Source organism: Petromyzon marinus, chromosome 58 (genome assembly GCF_048934315.1).
Source record: "Petromyzon marinus isolate PM22_M1 ecotype Great Lakes invasive population chromosome 58, UKy_Petmar_22M1.pri1.0, whole genome shotgun sequence".
NCBI classification, from domain to species: domain Eukaryota; kingdom Metazoa; phylum Chordata; class Hyperoartia; order Petromyzontiformes; family Petromyzontidae; genus Petromyzon; species Petromyzon marinus.
In genome coordinates, this window is record NC_133724.1 from 9,158,027 (window position 1) to 9,185,109 (window position 27,083).

A 27,083-nucleotide genomic window follows, 5' to 3' on the forward strand; every position below is an offset into this window, starting at 1 on the left:
GCTGGGTCTGTCCCGTGACCTCCTGCACCTAGCCTGGCACAGCAGTCAATCCATGGCACCTGGCTCTGTCCCATGACCTCCTGCACCTAGCCTGGCACAGCAGTCAACTCATGACACCTGCTGGGTCTGTTCCGTGACCTCCTCCTGTACAACAATTGCTGGGCGACGTTTCGGGCAATGACCCTTCTGCGTGACTAAAACTAACACAGGGGGGAGCCGGAATCGAAGCCCGAGGAATCGGCCACGTCGATTAGCGGAGGAGGAATCGACTCCGAGCGGAGGTGAGGCGGCGAAAGTTTGGGAGTCGCTGCGCAGAGCGGAGACGGCGGCGGCAGCAGCAGCAGCGGTGCAGGTGAGTGGAGCTCACCACACAGATACATATAGAGATATATAGAGAGATATACATAGAGATATACATAGAGATATATAGAGAGATATAGAGAGAGATATATAGAGAGATATACATACATAGAGAGCAGCAGCGGTGCAGGTGAGTGGAGCTCACCACACAGATACATATAGAGATATATATAGAGATATACATAGAGATATATATAGAGATATACATAGAGAGATATATAGAGAGATATATAGAGAGAGATATGTAGAGAGATATACATACATAGAGAGGAGCAGCGGTGCAGGTGAGTGGAGCTCACCACACAGAGATACATAGACACAGAGATACATATAGATATATAGAGAGAGGGCAGCGGTGCAGGTGAGTGGAGCTCACCACACAGAGATACATAGACACAGATATATATAGAGATATAGAGAGATATAGAGAGAGGGCAGCGGTGCAGGTGAGTGGAGCTCACCACACAGAGATCTATATAGAGATATATAGAGAGAGATACATAGAGAGAGGGCAGCAGTGCAGGTGAGTGGAGCTCACCACACAGATATACATATAGAGATATATAGAGATATACATAGATATATAGAGATATATAGATATATAGATATACAGAGATATACATAGAGATATATACATACATAGAGAGAGGGCAGCGGTGCAGGTGAGTGGAGCTCACCACACAGATACATATAGATATATACATAGAGAGATATATAGAGAGAGAGCAGCAGCAGGGGTACAGGTGAGCGGGGCTCACCACACAGAGATACACACAGAGATACACATAGGGACAGATATATACACAGATATATACACATAGAGACATACACACAGGTGCAGACATAGAGATGTATATATAGAGTGAAAGATGCACAAAGAGAGATACAGTACTGTATATACAGATATGTGCATAGAGATATACTGCATACAAACCCCACACACGGAACGAAAGTTTTTAATTTAATTCTCAAGAGCTGGAATTTTGCCAAGAGAACTCTCAGGACGGAATGTTACGTGACGGGGCTCAGGTCATCTTGTCACGCTCCACTTCGATCTCTGATCGAGATGTCTCAAAAACATATCTTTGGTACATCCCGGACAAGGTAAAGGGCTGAAATGTTGGTACCCAGGTAGCTTCGAGGACATCAACTACAGCGAGATTTTTAGTGGCCCATGAAAATGTTTATTCCTGGTGTCATTCAGGCACCGTTCGAAATCAAAGATTGCGGGGTTTTTTCGTTTGGTAGAGCGTTAAACAGCGAATATAATTATAGCGAGACCCATTGTTCTATCTTCTATTGTTTAAAGCGAGACCCATTGTTCTATCTTCTATTGTTTAAAGCGAGACCCAGTGTTCTATCCTCTTGTTTAAAGCGAGACCCAGTGTTCTATCCTCTTGTTTAAAGTGATCATCATTGTTCTATCTTCTATTGTTTACAGCGATACCCATTGTTCTATTTTCTATTGTTTAAAGTGAGAATCATTCTTCTATCTTATATTGTTTAAAGCGAGACCCATTCGTCTATCTTCTATTGTTTAAAGCGAGACCCATTCTTCTATCTTCTATTGTTTAAAGCGATACCCATTGTTCTATTTTTTATTGTTTATAGTGAGAATCATTCTTCTATTTTATATTGTTTAAAGCGAGACCCATTCGTCTATCTTATATTGTTTAAAGCGAGACCCATTCTTCTATCTTATAGTGTTTAAAGCGAGACCCATTGTTCTATCCTCTATTGTTTAAAGTGATAATCATTGTTCTATCTTCTGTTGTTTAAAGTGAAAACTATTGTTCTATCTTCCATTTTTGTGATGTTCAAATCTGAATGATTTAAAAACGGTAAAAGATACCAGAGCTTCCCCTCGTAAAGCATTAAGTTAATTATTTTTTGTTCTTTAAAAAAAAAGAACGGAATCTTTAAATCGAGCGGTTTCCCATGGGAACATCTCTAAACGTAAGAAGTTGAATCAAATTGTCGTCCTCTCAGCCGACAAGGGCAATGCCACTGTCATCATGGAAAAAACAGAATATAACAACAAAATTCAAGAACTACTTAACGATGGCAGCTATACAAAAATAAAAAGAGATCCCACCAACAGCCTGGTTACCAAAACGAACAAAATCATCTCTGATTCAACAGCATTAATTGATCAGACCAAACAGTTCTCGTTGAAACCCTCTGCTGCCAGACCACCTAGATTATATGGCCTTCCAAAGATACACAAAGAAGATACACCCCTTCGTCCCATCGTCTCTACTATCAACTCCCCCACCTATAAACTGGCACCTTTTCTTGCTGATATACTGCGACCTTTCACTGGAAAAACCACCTCTGCGGTACTAAATTCTACTCACCTGGTATCGACAATCAAAGGCATTTCCCTGTCCCCAGACGACCTGCTTGTCAGTTTTGATGTAGTGTCCGTGTTCACCAAAGTTCCAGTACCTGACACCATCGCTATCATTGAAGACTTGGTTCATCAAGGACTTCATACTGATGTACCCCCCCTGGTGAGACATTGCTTAACCAACACATACTTCACCTGGAATGGAACTTTCTACAAACAGACTGAGGGCACCCCAATGGGCTCCCCCCCTGTGTCCGGTTGTAGCCAACGAATTCATGGAAAAATTTGAAACTGACGCCATCCAGACTGCCACTCTATGCCCGACCTTATGGAAGAGATATGTGGATGACACTTTTGTCATCTGGCCACATGGCCAGCCTGCTCTAGACCAATTCCGGGACCACATCAATTCCATACACCCAGCCATCAGATTTACCATGGAGGTGGAAAAAGATGGCAAGCTACCCTTTTTGGATGTCTTAATTAAAAGGAGACCTGATGGTTCAATGAGCCACTCTGTCTACAGGAAAGCTACCCATACAGATGCTTACTTGAAACCGGATTCCCACCACCATCCATCCCAGAAGAACTCCCTCATCAAGACTCTATACTATAGAGCCCAATGCATTTCCGACCAGGAACACATTACCAGTGAACTCAAACACGTACACCAGGTTCTCAGGGCTATTGGTTACTCCGAATACACAATCCGCAAAGCCATCACTCCAGTCATGAAGAAGGATCCTCTTGTGGAGCCACTCAAAACCATCACCTTACCCTACATTGCAGGGGTCACTAAAAAGATCTCCAAAATCCTGAATAAACACAAGATCCAGATCCGATTCAACACAGTACATAAAATTCGTGATCTGGTTCCATCTGTAAAAGATGCTGTTCCAGACATACAGTACCCGGGCGTTTACAAACTAAAGTGCCTCTGTGGTAGTAGCTACATTGGAGAAACAAAACGACATATCTCGGACCGCATCCGCGAACATAAAGCAGACTTGAAACACAGTAGAACGAACTCCTCCGCCGTGGCAGATCACTGTTATAATTCAGTTGGCTCACATGACATTGACTTCTCCAAGACGGAGGTTCTTTGCAAGCCAACCGGCTACCATGAGAGATTCGTTCATGAGGCTATCCACATATACAAGCACAGAGACAATTTCAACCGAGAAGATGGATTCTGGCTTAGTAACCATTGGAAAGATGTTTTAAACCATTTCGGTTCTTAATTAATTATTTTATGGTGATCTTCAGACCGCAGCTCTTTCGCTGGCATTGACTCTTAATACTTCTCGCACCACGGTTAATGGTATGGTTTATAACATGATTATAACAGCGCCTCGCAGGTGTTTCTCTCCTCTGTTCCGACCATGATGGACTCGTCTGTCTGAACGGGGCTCGTAGCGGTCCGTGGTGCTAATGTGGAGGGTAAGAATCCACCCATTATTTCGCCATATAGCATCGTGATATATAACGACTTATTGTTGGTAGCTCAGCTGATTGGAGAATACATAGAGTTTATTGATAACATTGAGGTAGTTTATATTTTAGTTTTTTATCTGTTTACTATGTGGTATTCATTATATACTGTAGTGTATGCCCAGTTGCTGTTAATAGCTCTGCTTATTGAAGAATATATTGAGTACATTTATTATATTGATGTAATTTAGACTTAGGTTTTTTTCATATCGGTTTACTGTATGATAGTTGAGTTGTTGCAGCCCCTTTGGCATCCATGTACGAGGTGCCTCTGTAGATGTGTAGGCTTTGACTTTAACATAGCTATTTCTGTGACCAGTCACAAGCTAATCCCTAAACTGTTTCAATGCTAAATTCTCCTGTTTGATATGTAAACCCCTTTGTCAAGGTGCCTCACTTCTCTCAACCAGCTTAAAAGACGCTGCAAATCTTAGCAGCGTTCATTGTAGCTCTGTCGTCCCGACGGGTTTGTTCCTTTCACCTGAAGAAGGCCACTTGTGTTGTGGCCGAAACGTCGTGAGAATTTTATTTTTTTATTTTTTTATTTTATTATCATTCTACGTGACTTTACCGAAAGAACCAAAGAAGAAGTTGAATCAAGTCAACACATTTTTTGTTGTTGGAAGAATACCAAATGTTTGGAGTAGTTGCGAGTGTCTGATCGTAGATAGGAATTGTAAACAACTCATATCGGGTTGATTAGTATATTTATTGACAACTTTTGCCTGGCGCAGACAGGCATTACGAACTGGTAATTAATAAGAGCACAGAGAAGTGGTTCTTCTTCTTAACCTGGGGGTGCATCAGGCACCGCCTGGGGCTGCGTGATGCCCTTTCTGGGGGGTTGCGAGACGTGGCCAGATCTTTTTCCGAAGGTAAATCATCAAAGACGCAAATTAAGGCACGGGCAACATAAGCCACAACTTACTTTGAGAAATGAGAATGTGTTTTACCCCTTCATGGCTATAAAACGGGACTCGTGTTAAATTGTTCAAACCCCAACTAGAACCATCAAGTTGATGCATTAACAGCGCACTGAGTGCTTGCGGTGAACATGCAAACAACACGTGTTGTGGTAACATATGATGGCATTGTCTTTGAAACTGATTGGCCTACACCAGATAGAGGCTGTGATATTGGTAAAAAGGTCCCGTGATACAACTTAATTTGTTTCATCAAGCCTGTGTGTTTATTAACATCATTTTTTTTTTTACGATTGAGAACCGAGGGAGTGCAAGGCTGCAGAAAAGGTTTAAGAACCGCTGGGTTAGAGTCTCTCTCTATGGGGGACATTTTTTTTCCAGTAATCATAAACATGAAAACTAAAAATAGGTTTGACTTCTTCCTGGAAATTCAACAGAAGTTGTGTTAAGATGTTCAAACACCAAATAGATTAAAACTTTTGCAAGACATTAAGTACCGCATTAACCACACGGTACTTGTGGCAAAACATGCAAACAAACATGCTCTGATAATCCACAATACAGGACATGTTTTGGGTTAGATCGCGTAAATATATAAATGTGTCGTTAAACCCGCCACCACCCGACACAGCCAACTAGTAAGGGTTGTCAAATAAAACAGAACATGCCAATTTGTCACTAGTACAGCACTAGCGTGTAGTGTATAGTGTAGTGTATAGTAGTGTAGTATATAGTGTATAGTGTAGTGTGTAGTGTAGTATACTAGTACAGCCACACCGGTGTGTCCGAGAGCAAAGCCACAACATTTACAATTCGAGTACGACGTTTAGCCAGTAATTACAACTAGCTTCATCAGGCGACAGACAGATTAGTGAAAACATCCTCCTGTTTCGTTCCTTAAATAGAGGGGTAGATGCAATGACCATACTTGTGTGCTCTTCTTGCACGAAGTGGGGAGGGGGGGTTTAATTAATGCATATAAATGCATTGCCGTTAGGGTTATGTGTATGGTAATCAATGTACATTCTGCACGTCCATTGTTCGTGTGCTTGCTGTCGATTGTGTCTACTAAAATCATGATAAAACCTGTATTCTGGAGGAAATTGGTCGCGAAAGCCGACGTGTCAAAATTCTCCGATAATCTACATCCATTGTCTTTGAAACTGATTGGCCTACACCAGAGACAGCAGCCACCTTCATGGCCTAGACTCACCACCAGTGTCAGACCAGAGAACAATGCCAAATAGATGAACAGTACAAAGACAATGCCACACGCATCGGATCATTTATAGCTCAGGGTGAGCAGCAGCTGTATCTTTGTTTGGCGTTTGAACATTTTAAGACCTGTTGTATTGCCAGAAAGGGTAAAACCTATTCTTATTTTTCATGATCAGAGTTCATTTAAAATGTCGTATTACCTCTACAATGCGTTACGCTCCGTCGCTTATCTGTGATCTCCATTTGGCATTAAGTCCCCACCACCACATTAGGCAGCCCCCCCTGCCAAAGATTCTTCCTCGCTGAGGATCGCGTGGCAATCTGGGCCTCTGGAGTCTTTACAGCTCGGCCTCGGGGCCCGACGTTTAGTCCGTCGCTGCTCCTGACCCCCTCGCTCCTCCCTCTCCTGACCCCCGCGAAGGAACCACCGTCACCGTCGTCATCGTCGTCGTCGTCATCATCTCTCTCCTCTCTCCTCTCTCTCACCGGGAGACCATGGACGAGAATTACGATGCGTCCGCTCGCCTCTGCCGCATCGTCAAGGCCAAGGCCGGCTACGGCTTTCACCTGCACTCTGACAAGGTCAGGCTGAGCCAGTTCATCCACAAGGTGGAGCCGGGCTCGGCCGCCGAACTGGCCGGGGTGCGCGCCGGCGACCGCATCCTGGAGGTGAACGGAGTCAACGTGGAGGCCAAGAGCCACCAGGAGGTGGTGAGCATCATCAAGGAGAAGCCGGGCGAGACCACGCTGCTCGTCATCGACCGGGAGGCGGACGAGGCTCTGGCCGAGCGACGGGCCACCACGGCGGCCGGGAGCCTCCTCGGCATCGACGCAGTGCCGGCTCGCGGAGGCTCCGAGAAGGAAGGCGGCGACGAGGCGGGCCTCCTCGGTCAGAAGAAGCAGCGCGACGATGAGGACAAGGACGACGACGAAGACGAGCACCACCACGGTCAGCAGCAGCAACAGCAGCAGCATCAGCAGCAGGATCGCGACAGCAGTGGCGACAGCGATGGAGAGGAGGTAACAGCGCGCGCTGCCTTCGCCAGTCCCCGGATGTTTTGTTGCCGCCCAAGTGGATTTTTTTTTTACGGGCACGGAGCAGCAGCCCTCTCGGCCTTGCCCCAGACCACCAGCTCGGGAAGGGCCGGAATGCGTGGCCCATTTCGGTCGTCGGAAACCGACGGCTCAAAAAGAGTAAAATGGAGGGAAAAATTTTCCCCGACGGGCGGTGGCGACAGCTTTTAGCCCTTGCTGGGGACTCGTCATCAGCACAGTGCCTTTACAACAATAACAACGATAATGATTTAATTTTACAGAGCGTCGTTCACGCAATTGTCCCACAACGCTGCAACAGCAAATTCGCCGGTCCCGTACGCGGACGTTACAAAAGCACAAAGCGCCCCGGCCCGCGTAGGCAAATCGGAAAACCCAAAAGGTGAATCCTCAAATAGCGAGAGATAAAAAAGGCACGCACGTGACAAGTAAAATGATCGTCACCGAGTAAATAAATAAATAAAACATACGTTCGGTCTCTACCTCCCCTGTTGTACCCCCCCCCCAGACCACAATCCCAACACTTCACCGGGTTTCAGAGAACCTTCACAGGAGGGAGGGTGGTGACGGAGTGGCCTAAAAGTTTACGAGCCACTTGGACCCATCACATAAATGCCCATTTGCCAGCGTATGCCTGGACAAAAAAAAAGAGGCCTTCAGTTCAGATTTGAATAAGCTGATTGAATTCGATTTGTGCGGATGTGCTGCGGTGCAGACGCTTGTCAACGTTCGCAATTGGGAGGAATCAACCTCTCCGCCGTGGTGGGGGGTTGGAACCGCCCGATGGCCATACGGTGGCCACACAGTCAATTCTTTTGGAGCTGGTGGTTGTCCGGCAAAGACTGAGATAGCTTGTTTGTGCATGCAATGCTGCACACGCTGTGTGTGTGTGTGATTTTAATCTACTTGTTTCCCAGTTGCGACGACAATGTTTTCATTGTTAATGGGTTTAAGGTGAGAAATCGGCTCTGGCTTTTGACAGTGTTTTATCACTGTCTCCGACGCGGCCATTATGTACCACGAGAGAGAGACACCCAGACCCAAGGCTCTTAGCAGATCTGGATCACTGTCTCAAGGCAACAATCCTCCTTGAAAACGAGAGCCTTCTAACTGTCGCCATTTTCCTGGTCACTTGAAGGACATCCGGCAGGGGATTGACCGTGGCTGCCGACGGTGCCGTTGTTGCTGGTGCCGAGGCTGTGTGACTTTGGAGACCCAAACGGCTTCTTGTGCTTAGCTTGTTGTCCTTTCCCCCACCCGCACCTCCAATTAGCACGGTTGGTTGCGTACGGTGCAAAAGAAGTTCAACATAATACTCCTATACACTCCACTGTACACTACACACTACACTACTAAACAATACATTACACTACTACACCACTATACACTACACTACTATACACTACACTACTATATACCACACTACTATGCAGTACACTATGCACTACTATACACTACAATACTATACACTACACCAATATACACTATACTACACACTACACTATACACGACACTATACACTATACCACGATACACTACTATACACTACACTATGCACTGCACCACTGTACACTACACCACTGTACACTACACTATACACTACACCACTGTACACTACACCACTATACACTACAACTATACACTACACCACTATACACTACACTACTATACACCACAAATGAGGGTGTCATTTTAATTACTTAATGAAAACGATCAAAAGATGTATTTCCGAAGCTATTCACAGAAGGTGTGTACAGGATTAACTGCACGTGTGGTAAATGTTACGTTGGGCAAACAGGACGAATGATCAGCACGAGACTAAAAGAACATCAGAGAAATATTAAATTCTCCCAAATACAACTGTCAGCAGTAGCAGAACACGCTTGCCAACAAGGACACTCAATTGATTTTGATAATGTTGAAGTTCTGTGCAAAACTAGCTGCTACTGGCCAAGACTAATCGAAATTGAAAGAAATAAAAATAACTTAAACCGTTCAGATAGCTACCGCCTCAGTGCTGCGTGGAAGCGAATCATCAAATGATACATTGTTTAAATGCATGCCTATGAAGGGCACCGTACTTCACCAGGGATTACGGTTGGTACAGCTACTTTAATACACACAATAGACAGGAAGGACAAGTTCAAAGGGCTCGGCTTAATGCACATGCATCATGTACGTTGACTCAGTAATCACATCTACGCCTCTACATAAGGAACGAAACAGGTGGACATCTCCACAAATCTGGCTGTCGCCTGATGAAGCTAGTTGTAATTACTGGTGAAACGTCGCACTCAGATTGTAAATGTTGAGGCTTGGCTCTCTAACACACCGGTGTGGTGTACTAGTATACTACACTATACACTACACTACTATACACTACACTATACACTACACGATACACTACACTACTATACACTACACTATACACTACACTATACACTCACTATACACTACTATACACTACACTATACACTACACTATACACTACACTATACACTACACTACTATACACTACACTATACACTACTATACACTACACTATACACTAGTGCTGTACTAGATATGAATTGGCCACGTTCTGTTTACGTGATAATCCTTACTAGTTGGCTGTGTCGGGTGGTGGCGGGTTTGAACGACACAACATTTATATATTTACGCGATCTCACCCAAAAAGCCTCTATTATGGACTATACGCTCTACATTACACTACAAAACACTGCACCACTATGCGCTACACTACTAGACACCACACCACTTTACAACATTGAGAACTCATTTCCCGAGAAATGCTTGTTGTTAGTTGCACGTAATTTGTCCCCCCCCCCCACACTCCACCCGCCGTGGGTGTCCGCGTGCGGTGCCCAAGAAGAAGACGTTCAGCGTCCGCACATTCAAGCGGGGCTCGTGAGGAATTTGCGATGACGCCGGGCGCGCTGGGCGTGTTGCCGTTGTCTCGCGTGGGCGTTGGACCCGCCACCCCTGGACCTTTGCTCCGTCGATTATGACCCCTTGGCAGAGTAGGACACGCTCAGCAAAGACAAAGGTCCCCCAAGCCCTCCCCGTTGTAGACGTTAACAGACTATCGGGGCAAGTGCCCTTGGCGAGCGGCGCCTACGGAACGCTACCGGCTCAGGGTCGCGCGAGCCGGGGTGGGTGGCCAGCATCACGCCCGGCCGCCTTTGTCTCCCCTAGTGGCGATGTTTTTACGCACCGTACCCAGGTACTCATTTGAGGCCGAGTCGACCTCGGGGAGGCCCAGGGCCGGTTCAGATGATCGTCACCGGTGGTGTTGGTGGCCGTGAGTGGGAATCGAACTCGGGTCGCCGGGTTCGTAGCACGGCGTAGCACTAACCTGCTACACTAGCGCTCCCCACACACTCAGCTACATCCTCAGCTACACCCTCAGCTACACCCTCAGCTACACCCTCAACTACACCCTCAGCTACACTCTCAGCTACACCCTCAGCTACACCCTCAGCTACACTCTCAGCTACACCCTCAACTACACTCTCAACTACACTCTCAGCTACACCCTCAACTACACTCTCAGCTACACACTCAACTACACTCTCAACTACACCCTCAACTACACCCTCAACTACACCCTCAGCTACACTCTCAGCTACACCCTCAACTACACTCTCAACTACACTCTCAGCTACACTCTCAACTACACGCTCAGCTACACCCTCAACTACACTCTCAAATACACCCTCAGCTACACCCTCAGATACACCCTCAGCTACACTCTCAGCTACACCCTCAGCTACACTCTCAGCTACACCCTCAGCTACACTCTCAGCTACACCCTCAGCTACACTCTCAACTACACCCTCAACAACACCCTCAGCTACACCCTCAGCTACACTCTCAGCTACACCCTCAACTACACCCTCAGCTACACTCTCAGCTACACCCTCAACTACACCCTCAGCTACACTCTCAGCTACACTGTCAGCTACACCCTCAGCTACACCCTCAGCTACACTCTCAGCTACACTCTCAGCTACACCCTCAGCTACACCCTCAACTACACTCTCAACTACACTCTCAGCTACACCCTCAGCTACACCCTCAGCTACACCCTCAACTACACTCTCAACTACACTCTCAGCTACACCCTCACCCTCAACTACACCCTCAACTACACTCTCAGCTACACCCTCAGCTACACCCTCAACTACACTCTCAACTACACTCTCAGCTACACCCTCACCCTCAACTACACCCTCAACTACACTCTCAGCTACACTCTCAGGTACACCCTCACCCTCAACTACACCCTCAGCTACACCCTCAGCTACACTCTCAACTACACCCCCATCGCCGCCATTCGCCACTAAGTGACGGTGACGTCGCCTCAGCGCCTGTGCCAGGCTGGGTGCACTTGGAGGCTGTCGCGTGAAGTGTCCAACTCCTCGCTGCTGACAGGAGGAGGTCACGGGACAGACCCAGGCTGTGCCATGGGTTGACTGACCGAGATGACCGGTAGACGCGCCTCCAGCCGTGACCCCCTACTGGGCCAACCTGCCTGCGTTTTAGCCGCCCCAGCGCTCCGCTCGTTGTTGTGAGCGTCGCTCCTCTGCCTTCCGTTGTTGTTGTTGGAGGAGGGCGACTGCCTCCAACTGCCCAGTCGCAGCAGCGTCCTTCACGAGCCTCCTTATGGCCGGCAATCAAACTCGGATCACCGGGTTTCGTAGCGCAGTGCAATGACGGCTCCACTACCGCTCTACACACAAAGACAAGGACAAAGATCCCCCGTGTGGCCTTAACAGACTGTTGGGGCAAGTGCTGTTAGCCCAGCACCTATGAAGGCCGGCTCGGCACACGAGGGGGTGGGTGGTCAGCACCAAGCCCGGCCACCCTCACTACCCTCTGGCCATCATTCAAAACAAAGATCCCCCGTATAGCCTTAGCGAACTAATTCTTGCAAGTTCTGTTAGCGAGCAGCGCCTACGTATGCATGTCGAACTTCTTTCGGACCGTGCGTAGCCAACCGTGCTAATCGGAGGTGTCAGAGGGCAGTGCCGTCGTGACATACGAAGGGTTGGTGGCCTGCACCACGCTCCCGGCTGGACACGTCTCACCGGTGCGGTGTGCGGCACAGCGCTCGAACCACGACACCACCGTGCCGGCCTTCGTAGGTGCTTACTCGCTCACAGCACTTGCACCAACAGTCTGTTAAAGGCTACACGGGGGATCTTTGTGCACTTTGAATGGGTGCATACACAAACAGGTAGTGCAAGTTGCTGGACCTGGCTAACCAAAGGACACTTTGTTCCTGTATGTAAATGTAATTAAGTTCTTTGTTGTGTCGGAATGCAAAGTCCCTACATTGGTTCTGATTAATTATTATTTATTGTTGTTGCTCCGTGAGCTGTTAATCCTCTTAAACGCAACAGCACGCAAGCCAGCGGACAGATTATCAACTTGGCAGAGATGAAGACAATCACGGGGCTCACATTGGGCGTATCGGAGACATTTGAACCAGAACCACTGAGAACCTGGGTTCAATCCCCAGGTCTGCGTCACTCTTGGGAGGTTTACAATGGCCTTGTCAGAGACACTGAGCCAGAAACACTGAGAACCTGGGTTCAATCCCCAGGTCTGGGTCTCTCTCGGGAGGTTTACAATGGCCTTGTCAGAGACACTGAGCCAGAACCACTGAGAACCTGGGTTCAATCCCCAGGTCTGGGTCTCTCGCGGGCGGTTCACAATGGCCGTGTTGGTAATGCTGAACCAGCAATGGTGACACCCTTCGTTCAAGGTTCAGGCTCCTGTGTTTGAGTCCCCCTCACTCCCCCTCACTCTCAGGGGGGTTCATAAACGGCTGTGCCAGAGACCCTGAGGCAGTAACACGAAAATCCTGGGTTTGAGCCCCGATGAGTCTGGGTGTCTCCCCGCTGTCTCAGTAGATTCAGAATCTGAATATTTATTTAGACTGCAGAAGGAATCCGATTGGGCTGTGGAACTCCTTTTTCATAGATCTCCAGTTGTGAGCACGGGGTAAGAACGTTACAATAACAAACACAGTTACAAAGACACGACAGGAGTACAAAGTACAAGAAAAGTAAACAAATCACCCAAACACAGATACAACACAAAACCATCCCCACCCTGCCAGACAAAACCCACTTAAATTGTTTTTCAGATGCGACCTGGCCACGAATGACAGCTCAACAAAGTGGCCCCATCATTTAGACATTTATAGCAGAAAAATAATCTAAGTCATCTCAACGCATGGTTCTATATGTGGAGGGAAAAACCGGAGGACCCAGAGAAACTAAAAATCCACGCGACTGCGGGGAGGGAGACACGCAAACTCCAAATGTACACCAGGCACTGTCAGGGTTGGGACCAAACCTATACCAGAGGAGGTCGTTAACATCTCCTAGCTACCGTGATGATGATGATGAGAGAGAGACACGCAAACTCCAAATGCACAGCAGGCGTAAGGGTCGGGATCGAACGCACGACCTCCTGTATACCAGGCGAGGAAAATAACACCACACCACCGTGGCCCAAATAAATAAACAAAGTCGATTGATAATGGCTCAGCAGCCAGAACCACCGTGATGCCGGGTTCAGGGTTCATGTTCTTGGCGCTGTTGTATTTACCCCTCAAAGTGGGTTTCCTGGTGGGTGGCGGGCGGGGGGGGTCAAAATGGCCGTGTCAGGCACGGAGTTAGCCCGAGTGGTGGGAGTGGAGAGGGGGAGTCGCTCTTTATCAAAAGCTCTCAGCCGAAATTCTCGAGCTAAAATTTCAGGAATGTCCCCGTGAGCTCGCTCGCTCGCTCCCTCTTGCGTGCGCGTGGGTGGGAAGCAGCGCGCTGCTACGCAACGGAGCAATCTTTGATTCCCGCTGGCGGGCCACCGAACACCGGTCACGATTCCCCGGACCGTTCCGGGGCCTCCCCCTAGGTCGACTCGGCCTCAAACGAGCACCTGCTGACGGCGTGGAGTTAACGTCGCCACTTGGGGGAGACAAAGGCGGCCGCGCTTGGCGCTGGCCACCGAGCCCACTAGTGTGCCACAGTGCACGGCCTTCGTAGGCGCTGCTCGCGAACAGCACTTGCCCCGACAGTCTGTTAAGGCTACACGGGGGGATCTTTGTCTTTGTGCGTGTGTGTGTGTGCATCTGTGTGGTTGGGGAGCGGTGGCACATAAGTTAGCGCTACGCTGCGCTACGAACCCGGCGACCCGAGTTCGATTCCCGCTCACGGCCAACACCGGCGACGATTATCTGAACCGGTCCCGGGCCTCCCCTAGGTCGACTCAGCCTCAAATGTGTACCTGGTGCGGTGTGGAAAGATTAGCAGTGGGGAAACAGGCGGCCGGGCTTGGTGCTGACCACCCACCCCCTCGTGCGCCGTGCCGGCCTTCATAGGTGCTGGGCTAACAGCATTTGCCCCAACAGCCTGTTAAGGCCACACGGGGGATCTTTGTCCGTGTCTTTGTGTGTAGAGCGGTAGAGGAGCCGTCATTGCACTGTGCTACGAACCCGGTGATCCGAGTTTGATTGCCGGCCATAACCAACACCGGTGACGAATATCTGACCTGGTCCTGAGCCTCAAATAAGTCAACTGATGCAGTGTGTACACATCAGCATTGGGGGATAAAGGCAGCGGGATCTGGTCAAGGGATGGCTGCCTACTGGTCAACCACGTTATGCTTGCTGGTGATCTGGTAGCGGCTGCTCACTCTCTGAAGGAGTTGGAGACTCCGCTGCAGAACCTGGAGCATGCAGCCTCGTCTCTTTTCTACCCCGTTTCCTTCTCGGCCGCGTCTCTCTCCCCCGCACGTCTTTCTGCATAACGTGTGATCTTCCATGTGTCTCTCTCCCCCGTGTCTCTCTCCCCGCGTGTCCCTCTGCATAACGCTTGTGTCTCCCCGTGTCTCTCTCTCCACGTGTCCCTCTGCATAATGCTTGTGTCTCCCCGTGTCTCTCTCCCCACGTGTCCCTCTGCGTAACGCTTGTGTCTCCCCGTGTCTCTCTCCCCACGTGTCCCTCTGCGTAATGCTTGTGTCTCCCCGTGTCTCTCTCCCCACGTGTCCCTCTGCGTAACGCTTGTGTCTCCCCGTGTCTCTCTCCCCACGTGTCCCTCTGCGTAACGCTTGTGTCTCCCCGTGTCTCTCTCCCCACGTGTCCCTCTGCGTAACGCTTGTGTCTCCCCAAGGGCGCCGTGAGGCCGCGTCTGTGCGTCGTGCCGCGCGGCCCCAGGGGCTACGGCTTCCACCTCCACGCCGAGAAGGGCCGCGTGGGGCAGTTCGTGCGCTCCGTCGATGCAGACTCCCCCGCACACACAGCCGGCATCCTCGCTCACGACCGCATCGTGCAGGTGGGGGCACCCCCCCCTAACCCCCACCCCCCCACTCCCTCCTCCCCCCGCCCCCCCCCCTCATCGCCCCCCCCAACTCAATCCCCTCACTCCCTCCTCCCCACTCACTCCCCTTACCCCCCTCATTGCCTCCCCCCCACTCCCTCTCCCACTCACTTTTCCCCCCACCCACTCCCCCCACCCACTCCCCCCACTCACTCACCCCTCATTGCACCCACTCCCCCTAGCGAAGTCACCAGCACCAGGGGGACAGTGTGAGTCTATGGGATTAGTGTGAGTCTATGGGATCAGTGTGAGTATGTGGGACCAGGGTGAGTCTATGGGATCAGTGTGAGTCTATGGGACCAGGGTGAGTCTCCTTCAGAGAGGGCGATCTCGACAACGGGTCATCTGCAAGTTCACTCAGCTCAGCATCCCGCTGTGTTCTCTGGCCCGTGCCGTGGCCGTTTAGAATCCCCGCTCTCTCTCGATCTGGCCAAGCAGCAGCTGCTTTGGGCATGCGTTGGCCGGGCACGCGGGCTACGTAACCCAGCCAACGCAGCCTCGCCTGCCGGGGGTGCTCACAAATGAGATTGTGTCCAGGTCTTTCGAGGATCTGCGAGCTCGTCGCACAATCCAGTCTGCTTAAACCCGGGATGGATCGTGGACAGGCCAGCCTGAATGTTTCTAGCCAGCGCAGATGTTTACCTTAAAAGGGGTTCACGCATCGCAAGCAGAGGGAAGAGATGGCGGGAGATGTGACCGAAAAGACCCTGAGGTTCAGACAGGACCACCACGCAGCTTTCACACAGCAGTGTTACGCAGGTGACGGAGAGGTAATGCCGTTCAACTGATTTGAAGTGACTAAACTAAACTCGGCTATTTTTATTTTGCCAGGTAGGGCCCACTGAGTTACATAGCTCTTTTTCAGCCGAACATTCCAAACGCATGGTGTTATTTGCAAATGTGGAGGGAAAAACCGGAGGGCCCGGAGAAAAAATCCATGCGACCGCTGGGAGAGAGAGAGACACGCAAACTCAAAATATACAGCAGGTGTCAGGGTCGGGATCAAACCCACGACCTCCTGTGCGCCAGGCGAGGTAGTTAACATCTCCTAGCCACTGTGATGATGATGAGAGAGAGAGACACGCAAACTCCAAATATAAAGCAGGTGTCAGGGTCGGGATCGAACCCACGACCTCCTGTGTGCCAGGCGAGGTAGTTAACATCTCCTAGCCACCGTGGCGCCCCTGACACCTCCGCTGCCAAACCACAAGCTGGTCCCCTGAGCACACTGCCCAGGTATAGGATCTCCACTCCACAACCACTCCACTCTCTCTACAAAACACTCCAATGCCCAGAGAGCTGAATGGGTGGAGCGTTTGATGCCACAACACACCCGGGCAGGTGCTTTGTTCCTTTGGGGCCCAGTGGTGTCACGCGGTTGACTGACTGACATCACTGCCCGGTGCACCAGCTGTGTTTCCCATTGTACCAACAAAGACCAAGATCCCCCGTGTAGCCTTAACAGACTGTTGGGGCAAGTGCTGTTCGCGAGTAGCACCCGTGAAGGCCAACATGGCACACACAAAGAGGTGGGTGGCCAGCACCACGCCCACACACACAAATAAAACTTCCCACAGTTATGGATTTAAAGAGCCGAGCGGCGGTTGCTGTTAGCGAGCTCCTATGAAGGGTGGCACGCGACGTGCACACACACACACACATGCAAACACACACGCACACATACAAAGACAAAGATCCCCCATATAGCCTGAACAGACTGTAGGGGAAAGTGCTGTTAGCGAGGACCTATGAAGGCCAGCACGGTACACGAGGGGGTAGGTGGCCAGCACCACGCCCGACCGTCTTTGTCTTCCCAGTCGCGATGTTTACACACCGCACCAGGTTCTCATTTGAGGCTGAGCCGACCTAGGGGAGGCCCAGAACCGGTTCAAATAATCGTCACTGGTATTGGCCATGAGCAGGAACCGAAACCGGATCGCCAGATTCGTAGCGCAGCGCACTAACCACTACACAACACACGTACCCACACATACACACATATACATACACACACACGCGCACGCACATACACACACGCACATACACACGCACACACGCGTCAATATTTCAATGTAAATGTGAGGCAACGGGCGGGCCGATGATTCAGCAGGGCTTACGGAATCTTCAGAGTACAAAGTCAACCTCCGTGCAATCGGATAAAACAAATGGTATATAAATCGAGCTTACGTAACTTCCATTGCTGTCTCGCCACTCACATTTCCACACTCGCGACATTTCAGTGAAGTTAACAAAATACAATAATCCGGTCTCCTGGAGCAGAGTCTCAGGACCCTGAGACCCGGTCTCCTGGAGCAGAGTCTCAAGACCCTGAGACCCGGTCTCCTGGAGCAGAGTCTCGAGTCCCTGAGACCCGGTCTCCTGAAGCAGAGTCTCGAGTCCCTGAGACCCGGTCTCCTGGAGCCAAGTCTCAAGTCCCTGAGACCCGGTCTCCTGGAGCAGAGTCTCAAAACACTGAGACCCGGTCTCCTCCCTCTGAGATCCATTCAAGTGATTTTTGATCCACCCGGTAGAGGGCAGAACTTGCCCGCCCACTTGGCAATACCGAGAGTAACCGACCGCTCGTCGTGTGACAGTCGACCCAATATTTATAATTCTCAGAGCTGGAGTTTAGCCAAAGAATTAAGCGCAGGGTCAAGGTTTAAGCCATCGTTTTTTTTTTCACTGCGGTTTTCGTGCCGACGGAGCTGCTCCTCCGCTCCGTGGGGCATTGCCCGCCGAAATGGTTGAGGCCTGAGTCTGGAGCCTGTGGTGGGACAATGGGTCGGTTGTGATGCGATGTTGGTGCCTAGGCCGTGCCCCGACCCGAGGCCTTGAAGCCCCCTTCGCTCTATCTTTCGCGAGGCCTCATCCCTCTTCGTCGCCGTCATCGTCGATGTTATTGTTGTCGACATCATCGTCATCGTCGTCATCCTCGTCGTCATCATTGATGCTATTCTTGTCAACATCATCGTCGTCTTCTTCGTCATCATCATTGTCGTCATCGTCATTATAATTGATGTTATTGTTGTCGACGTCATCGTAATCATCATCATCATTGTCGTTGTCTTCATCATCATCGTCATCGCCACTGTTGTCGCGCCGTGTTAACGGGTGCCCCTGGCTAAGCGCGCGCCGCCCGCGCCCATGCAGGTGAACGGGCAGAGCATCGCGGGCAAGAAGCACTCGCAGGTGGTGGCCCTGGTGAAGGCCAGGAAGGACGACGTCACGCTGCTGCTGGTCGACCGCGTTGCCGACGACTTCTTCGCCAAGTGCGGAGTCGAGCCGACGCCCAGCCACGTGAAAGGTCGGCGCGGTGTGACGCGTGGCGTGACGCGGGGTGTGACGTGTGGTGGTGTGACGCGTGGCGTGACGCGGGGTGTGACGTGTGGTGGTGTGACGTGTGGCGTGACGCGGGGTGTGACGTGTGGTGGTGTGACGCGTGGCGTGACGCGGGGTGTGACGTGTGGTGGTGTGACGCGTGGCGTGACGCGGGGTGTGACGTGTGGTGGTGTGACGCGTGGCGTGACGCGGGGTGTGACGTGTGGCGGTGTGACGCGTGGTGGTGGTGTGATGCGCTGTGTCACTCGTGGTGGTGTGACGCATGGTGGTGGTGGTGTCACACGTGGTGGTTGTGTCATGCGTGGTGGTGGTGTGCATGTTGTGTGATGCATGGTGGTGGTGTTACTTGCATTGCAGTGCGATGTAATTCAATGCGATGTTGCAGTACACAGCAATGCAATGTCATACAAAACATTGTTTCTACAATGTAACACATTACAGTGTAATGCAATGCAATGCACTGCAATACAATACAATGGACTACTGCGCACGACAATGCAGTGCATTGGAGCACGCAGTAGTCAATTGTAGTGCGTTACGGCATGCTCTTCAATACAATTAAGGCATTGCATTGCACTGACAAAAGCTGGGTTCAACAGCAAGCATGCGTCCATGTGTTTAAACATGCCAAACCGCGTGCGTGCGTTTTTGCATGTGTGCGTGCGTGTGTGCGTGCGTGTGTGCGTGCATGTGTGCGTGTGTGTTTATGTGCATGCGCGTGTGCGTGCATGTGTGTGCGTGTGTGCGTGCTCGTGTGCGCGGGTGTGTGCGTGTGCATGTGAGTGCGCGCGTGTGTGCATACGTGCCAGGCTTCCTTCTGTGGTTGTGTGCGTGCGTTTGTGTGCGAGCATGTGCGTGTGTGTGTGCTTGTGTGTGCGCGTGTGCATGCGCGTGTGCGTGTGTGTGTGGGCGCATGCGCGTGTATGTGCGTTTGTGTGCGTGCGTTTGTGTGCGAGCGTGTGTGTGCGCGTGTGTGTGCGCGTGTGCGTGTGCGTGCGTGTGCGAGCGTATGTGTGCGTGTGTGTGTGTTCGTGTGTGTGCATGTGTTAGTGTGTGTGCGTGCATGTGTGTGCACGTGTGCGTGCGTGCGTGTGTTAGTGTGTGTGCGTGTGTTAGTGTGCGTGCGTGCGTTAGTGTGCGTGCGTGTGTGTGCGTGTGTGTGCGTGTGTGTGCGTGTGTGTGTGTGCGTGTGTGTGTGTGCGTGTGTGCCACGACGCGTGGGTGCGACCCCATAACTATGGACGCTGTTGCCAAGGCTGCCCCCCGCTGCCCGCAGCACCCCCCCCCCCCACCCCCCGCTGTGCACGAGTGGCCATCGTGAGCCCTCGTGCGGGCGACCGCGTGAGACGGGAGGAGTTTGCTCGGTGGAGCCGACTCGGTGGAGCCGTGTTTGCCAGACCGCTGGAGGGGCTCCTCGCTGTCCGTCAGCGAGCGGCGGCAGCGCCGGGCGACCGTGAAGGCCGCCGCGGCAAACCGTAGCCACCAGCGTGCCCACGCCGACGTGTCAGTTCAACACGCTACCAATATCATCCATAATAGAGGCTCTTTTGGGTTCGGTCGCGCAAATATCTAAATCTGTCGCTAAACCCGCCGCCGACCCCAACCCGTCACTTGAACGAAACTCCGCGCCAATTCCTTCACCGCTTCGGCGCAGCCCGGTCGCGCGTCGGAGGGTAAAAAATAAAGACGCGACGCGTGCACTCCGGGTTTACTCCACCGCGTTAAACTCCACGGGGGATCCTTTCTGTGTCCGCTCTGCGACGTACTCGCGGGCACCCCACCCGCGCCGTTGCAATACCGCGTGTTTGATGGTTTTTTCCCCCCCCCCCCCCCCCCGTTTGCAGGTCGCCTGCCCAAAGCTCTGTCCAACGGAACATCTGACACAGGGGTAGGTCGTCTTACGTCCCCTTTGCCGCACGTGTCGTCCGCGTATCTTGGGTGTCACTGTGAGCGGCGGTGCGGCGGTTAGCGCGCCGCGCTACGAACCCGGACACCCGAGTTCAATTCCCGTCCTGGGCCTCGCCTAGCTCGACTCGGCCTCAAATGAGTACCTGGTGCGGTGTGTAAACATCGCCACTATGGAGACAAAGGCGGTCGGGCGTGGTGCTTCTGGTGTTGGTCGTGGTGGTAGTTGCGGTCGTCCGTCCAAGCGCTATCCAGGCTCAACCCCTGCTTAGCTCCCGATGATGTCATTCCGCCCGTTTCCCGCGATTTGCTCATCTGGCCGTGAAGTTTTCTCGCGATGAAAATGAAATCCCGTTCGGAATTCCTGAGAGCATCGAACCCAACGCAGCCCACGACTCCTTAGGCCATCTCTGGCGGGTGGCCAGGCTGACGACCAATCGACTCACCACAATCATCATCATCATCGTCGTCGTCGTCGTTATATATTTTGTATGTCTTTGTCAACGGGGAAATCCGTTTGTGAATCTCGGAGGTTCCCGGCGACAGCTGACATTCCCAGATCCGGTCCACGCAGCAGCAGCAGCAGCAGGGGGCAGCACTTTCCCCACTCGCTCCGCACGAGGGAAGCAGTGTGCGTCTCTGTGGCGTGACGACCGGATTCTCGGTTTTTTTTTAATTCTCACAGATGGAATTTGGCCGAAAATAAAAGTGCTGACCCGCGCGCCTTCTTATTGAGTTTTCGCACAGCTATTGGGGACGGCACCGGAGGATGCCGGCGGAAACCCGCCCAGCGCAAAGGAGAGCGAGCGAGAGAGAGAAACTGCGCAAACGCCAGTCGTTGACACAGAGATTCCCAGGCTGTTGGGGCAAGTGCTGTTAGCGAGCAGCTGTTAGCGAGCAGCAGCGGCGCCTAATGAAGGCCGGGCACTGCGGCACACGAGGGGGCGTTGGGTGGCCAACACCACGCCCAGGCCGCCTTTGTCTCCCCATTACTGGTCCTTACACACCACGCCCGGGTACTCCCTTTAAGGCCGAGTCGGCCGACCTCGAGAAGGCCCCAGGCCGGATCGGACAACCCGTCGTACAAATTCCCGGCAGAAAAGCAGCGCCCCGGTCGGAAGTATAAGCCAGCTCCTTGTTGCTTTGAGGTTAAAGCTAAAAAATATAAAGATTTGTTTTATTTCACCAGGTAATGACCCCCACACTGAGCTACGCAGCTCTTTCTTTCAGAAGCGACCTGGCTATCACAAATTATCGTTCAACCCGAAGTGGGCTGATCATCATCGTGTGGACATTTATAGCAGCCGAATACTCTAAACGCGTGACTTCGAACCTAAATGTGGAGGGGAAAACCGGAGGACCCGGAGAAAAATCCACGCGACCGCGGGGAGAAAGAGAGACGCGCAAACTCCAAATATACAGCAGCAGCAGCAGGCGTCAGGGTCGGAATCGAACCCAGGACCTCCTGCAGATCAGGCGATTAAGTTAACATCTCCTAGCCACTGTACCGCGGCGCTGCCACCCTGGTGTCCGGTGATGGATGGCTCTGTTTGGTTTCTGTGCACGCAGGTGGACGGCAAGAAGGAGCGAGAGGAGCGCGAGGAGAGGGAGAAGAGGGAGAGAAAGGAGAGGGAGGAGGGGGAGAGAGAGGAGAGGGAGAAGAGGGAGAAGGAGGAGAGGGAGGAGAGGGAGAAGGAGGAGAGGGAGGAGAGGAAAAAAGAGGAGAGGGAGGAGAGGGAAGAGAGGGAGGAGAGGGAGAGGCAGGAGAGAGAGGAGAGGGATGAGAGGAAGATGGTGAAGAGGGAGCAGAGCGATGATGATGAAAGTGACCGTGAAGAGGAGCGGGAGGAGAGGGAGGAGAGAAAGGAGAGGGAGGAGAGGGAGGAGAGGGAGAGAAAGGAGGAGGAGAGAAAGGAGAGGGAGGAGAGGGAGGAGAGAGAGGAGAGGGAGAGAAAGGAGAAGGAGGAGAGAAAGGAGAGGGAGGAGAGGGAGGAGAGAGAGGCGCAGGAGAGGAGGGGGCGGCAGGCCGAGTCCCCCGCAGTGCAGGACTCTGAGCTCTGCCCCCCATTCCCGGGGCCGAGCGGTAGCCCAGGGGGATCCCTGGGGGGATCCCTGGGGGGTTCCCTGGGGGGTTCCCCAGAGGGGTCCCTGGAGCGGTCCTTTGGGGGGTCCCTGGGAGGGGCCCCGGCGCTCGCTCTGACGCTGGAGGCTGCGCGGGAACGTGCCCAGGCCAAGAGGATGAACAAGCGTGCTCCGCCCATGGACTGGAACAAGAAGAAGGAGCTCTTCAGCAAGTTCTAGGTGGGGGTGGCGGGGGGTGGGGGGGGGGGACCGCGGTGGGGAATTAGCCAACAGCAAGTCGTGGGGGAAGTACTTCCTGTGGCTGGGGGAAGGGTTGCCACCTGTCCTGGTTTTCCCAGGGATCGTTTTCTCAATGTCATCCCCACCCCCCCTCCTTCCCTCCCCCACTGGCACACGGCGAGCCGAGCCGGCATGGGGAGCTCCAGGGCTGTTTCTTCCCTGCCAAAGGAGGGTGGCGGCATAATGTGGCTCGGGGCCCAGCGGGGCCAGGGGCCCTTCGGGGCCAGGGGCCAGGGGCCCATCGGGGCCAGGGGCCCTTCGGGGCCAGGGGCCCTTCGGCTGACGGGCGCGCATCTCCGGACGGACGGAGAGGCGCGCCGGTCGCGGCGACGCCACCAAGCGGCGACGGCCCTCCGGAGCCGATAGCGCGTCTCGAGTCGCGAGCCACGTCTCGGGGCCGGTGCTGGCCCCCGGCACGGCCCCTGGTCCCTGGCACGGCCCCCGGCCCCCGGCCCCCGGCCCCTGGCCCCCGGTCACGGCCCTCTGTGTGTCCCGGAAAAATTAAGTCCCGGTATTTGTGAGTTGCGTAGTAAAATAACGGTGTGGTTGTCGTCGTTGTGTTTAGCTTGTCGTCCTTTCCACCACGCACATCCGATGAGCGCGGTTGGCGACGTGCGGTGGAAAAGAAGTTCAACGTACTTTATTCAAGGCGATCTATTTAACGGTTGCAGTTCTCCGCTCTTCTGGTCTTGAGAGGTTGCCTTCTCCTGCCCGTGATGTCTCCCGTAGGTAGCCCACGCCTATCCACAACCGGACCCCGTTTATCCGCTCCACTTTAAAGCACGCGTGAGAATTCACTGTCCCCACAGCATTGCCGCAGTAAAACTCACGGATGAATTGCTTCGCCCTCGGGGTTGGTCTGCGAATCGAGCGGAGTGAAGCTGTAGAAATCTTGGTGGTAGTGACAAGCACGGCCTTTGATATATCATCCGCACACCCCAGGATTTCGCGCACGCCCAAGCGAGCGTGAGCATCGGCGTGACTGGGCCACGGCAACCCGTCCCTCAACTTGGAGTTCGCGCCAACTATTAATGTTAGCGATCAATCGCGAGATTGAAAACCAAACGGATGTCGGGCCTCGAAATCTTTCGCAACACCCCTGTCAATTCCACGCAGCTCTTAGCTTCTCCACGCTTCCGTGCAACGACCCCGGGAACACATTTGAACGCCGGCACGAAGGTCGCCCCGGTCAATACTGCGGTCGTGCCGTATTAAGCTGAAAGAGATAACACTGCTACTTGCCATCCTAAACTAAACTACTAAACTGTTTATTTGTTTGTACCAAGTGTAAGGCCCCCACTGAGCTGTGTAGCTCTTTTCCAGAAGCGACCACCTGGCTATCACAAATGATATGATCATCGTAATCATCACTGTGAAAAATTCATAGCAGGAGCCAAATAACTCTAAACGCCGGACATTGATTCTAAATGTGAAGGGGAAAACCGGAGGACCCGGAAAAAAATCCATGCGACTACGGGGAGAGAGAGAGACGCGCAAACTCCAAATATACAGCAGCAGCAGGCGTCGGGTCAGGATCGAACCCACGACCTCCTGTATACCAGGCGAGGTAGTTAACATCTCGGGACCCATAGAGATGTATTAAAGGCAAGCCCACAGCAGTGCGATTGTGGCCATGCAATCCAAACTATAGACCAACATCATAAACCCAACGTGGTCTGCGCTCTTTCAACAGGGGAGTAGCGACAGCGAAACGGCACGGGGCTCCGTCTCTCTCTGAAGCCCTCTCCTGGTGGCAGCAGCAGCGGCAGCGGCAAACCCAAACAGTGGCATCTGTACCCCCTGAACAGCTGAGAATAGGATGTAATAGGATGTAGGGATGTAATAGGATGTAATAGAATGTAATAGGATGTAGGGATGTAATAGGATGTAATAGGATGTAGGGATGTAATAGGATGTAGGGATGTAATAGGATGCAGGGATGTAATAGGATGTAGGGATGTAATAGGATGTAATATGATGTAGGGATGTAATAGGATGTAATAGGATGTAGGGATGTAATAGGATGTAGGGATGTAATAGGATGTAATAGGATGTAGGGATAAAATAGGATGTAGGGATGTAATAGGATGTAGGGATGTAATAGGATGCAGGGATGTAATAGGATGTAGGGATGTAATAGGATGTAATATTATGTAGGGATGTAATAGGATGTAGGGATGTAATAGGATGTAGGGATGTAATAGGATGTAATAGGATGTAGGGATGTAATAGGATGTAGGGATGTAATAGGATGTAATAGGATGTAATATGATGTAGGGATGTAATAGGATGTAGGGATGTAATAGGATGTAATAGGATGTAGGGATGTAATAGGATGGAGGAATGTAATAGGATGTAATAGGATGTAGTAGGATGTAATAGGATGTAGGGATGTAATAGGATGTAGGGATGTAATAGGATGTAATAGGATGTAGGGATGTAATAGGATGTAGGGATGTAATAGGATGTAATAGGATGTAGGGATGTAATAGGATGGATGGATGTAATAGGATGTAATAGGATGGAGGGATGTAATAGGATGTATGGATGTAATAGGATGTAGGGATGTAATAGGATGTAATAGGATGTAGGGATGTAATAGGATGTAAGGGTGCAAGTCCATGAGCAGTGTTCGCCTATGAGACCACGTGGTCTCCACGTGGTCTCATCGAGCGCCGAGGCGGCGAGCGGACTCCCTCCTAAGCGCCGCTCCGTGGTGACATTGCGCGTGGGAGTTTTTTGGTTTGTTACCGAATCTCGAAATAAAGAAAATGTCCCTTCTGGTTATGCTCGTCGCCGACCCCCCCACCGCCTCTGGGTCGAATGAATGAAACCGAATTGGTCTGAGCTGCTTCGACGGAGGAAGACGACGGGAAGACGAACTCACTCTGCTGAAGCCATCTTGTCGTGGCGAGCAGCGGCAGCTGAAGCAGCACCACCTGCACATTGGCATCATCGAGCTCCTCGTTCGTCATCGCTGCCATCATTCGCAATGATAGATATACATCGAGGCACGTTCAGACACGTAGAGACACGTAGAGCTGCATCTAGACACATAGAGACCCATATATACACAGATATACGTAGAAATACATAAAGACCCATAGTGACACAAGGGATAGAGACTCATCGATATGTATAGAGATGCATAGAGACTCGGAGATACCCATAGAGACCTCCACATTGGCTTCGAGCTCCTGGACACTGCTGGTGCTGTCCTCGTCTGCTAGGATATGATATAAACGTTTAAACAAATTTATTAAAAACTGTCGGAACATTTATCATGACCGCCAATCTTACTTTGGGAAGGGATTTATTTTTAATGTTCCACCAAATCCAAAATGTTATCTAAGAATGGTGTGAACGTGCTTGCTACTTTCGGAGCGTTTCGAATCAAAAATTTTAGTTGATTTGTGTTCGCAGCTATTTATGGAGGAGAGAAACGATTGTGGAGTTTGATTTGGATTTTTAAATGATTAAATCGACGAATTAAATTAAGGGTCCAAATGTTATTTTGCATACTCGTGTGTGTCTGGCACTGTGTTACTGTATGTGTGTGTCACTGTGTGTGTGTCACTGTGTGGGGAGCGATAGTGTAGCGGTTAGCGCGCTGCGCTACGAACCTGGCGACCCGGGTTCGATTCCCGCTCACTGCCAACACCAGTGACGATTATCTGAACTGGTCCCGGGCCTCCC

General features: G+C 51.5%; 1 protein-coding gene across 2 annotated transcripts; it reads left to right on the forward strand.

Moving 5' to 3' along the window:
* Positions 1-26,881, forward strand: LOC116955174 (uncharacterized). 2 transcript variants are annotated; one of them, XM_076052911.1, is made up of 6 exons: positions 1-352; positions 6,764-7,362; positions 15,576-15,737; positions 18,933-19,086; positions 20,966-21,009; positions 22,596-26,881. In XM_076052911.1, the coding sequence occupies exons 2-6, from the start codon at positions 6,838-6,840 to the stop codon at positions 23,325-23,327; spliced, it is 1,617 nt and encodes a 538-aa protein (XP_075909026.1). In that variant the 5' UTR covers positions 1-352; positions 6,764-6,837; the 3' UTR covers positions 23,328-26,881. The 2 variants fall into 2 exon arrangements, with proteins under 2 accessions (XP_075909026.1, XP_075909027.1); XM_076052912.1 differs by lacking the exon at positions 1-352 and adding an exon at positions 481-490.
* Positions 26,882-27,083: the final 202 nt, after the last annotated feature.

Excerpts from the sequence above, each read along its gene's own strand:
- LOC116955174 (XM_076052911.1), top strand. The coding sequence starts at position 6,838 with ATGGACGAGAATTACGATGCGTCCGCTCGCCTCTGCCGCATCGTCAAG. Across the intron at positions 19,087-20,965 it reads GACGCCCAGCCACGTGAAAG|GTCGCCTGCCCAAAGCTCTG; the intron begins GTCGGCGCGGTG and ends CCCCGTTTGCAG. Across the intron at positions 21,010-22,595 it reads ACGGAACATCTGACACAGGG|GTGGACGGCAAGAAGGAGCG; the intron begins GTAGGTCGTCTT and ends CTGTGCACGCAG.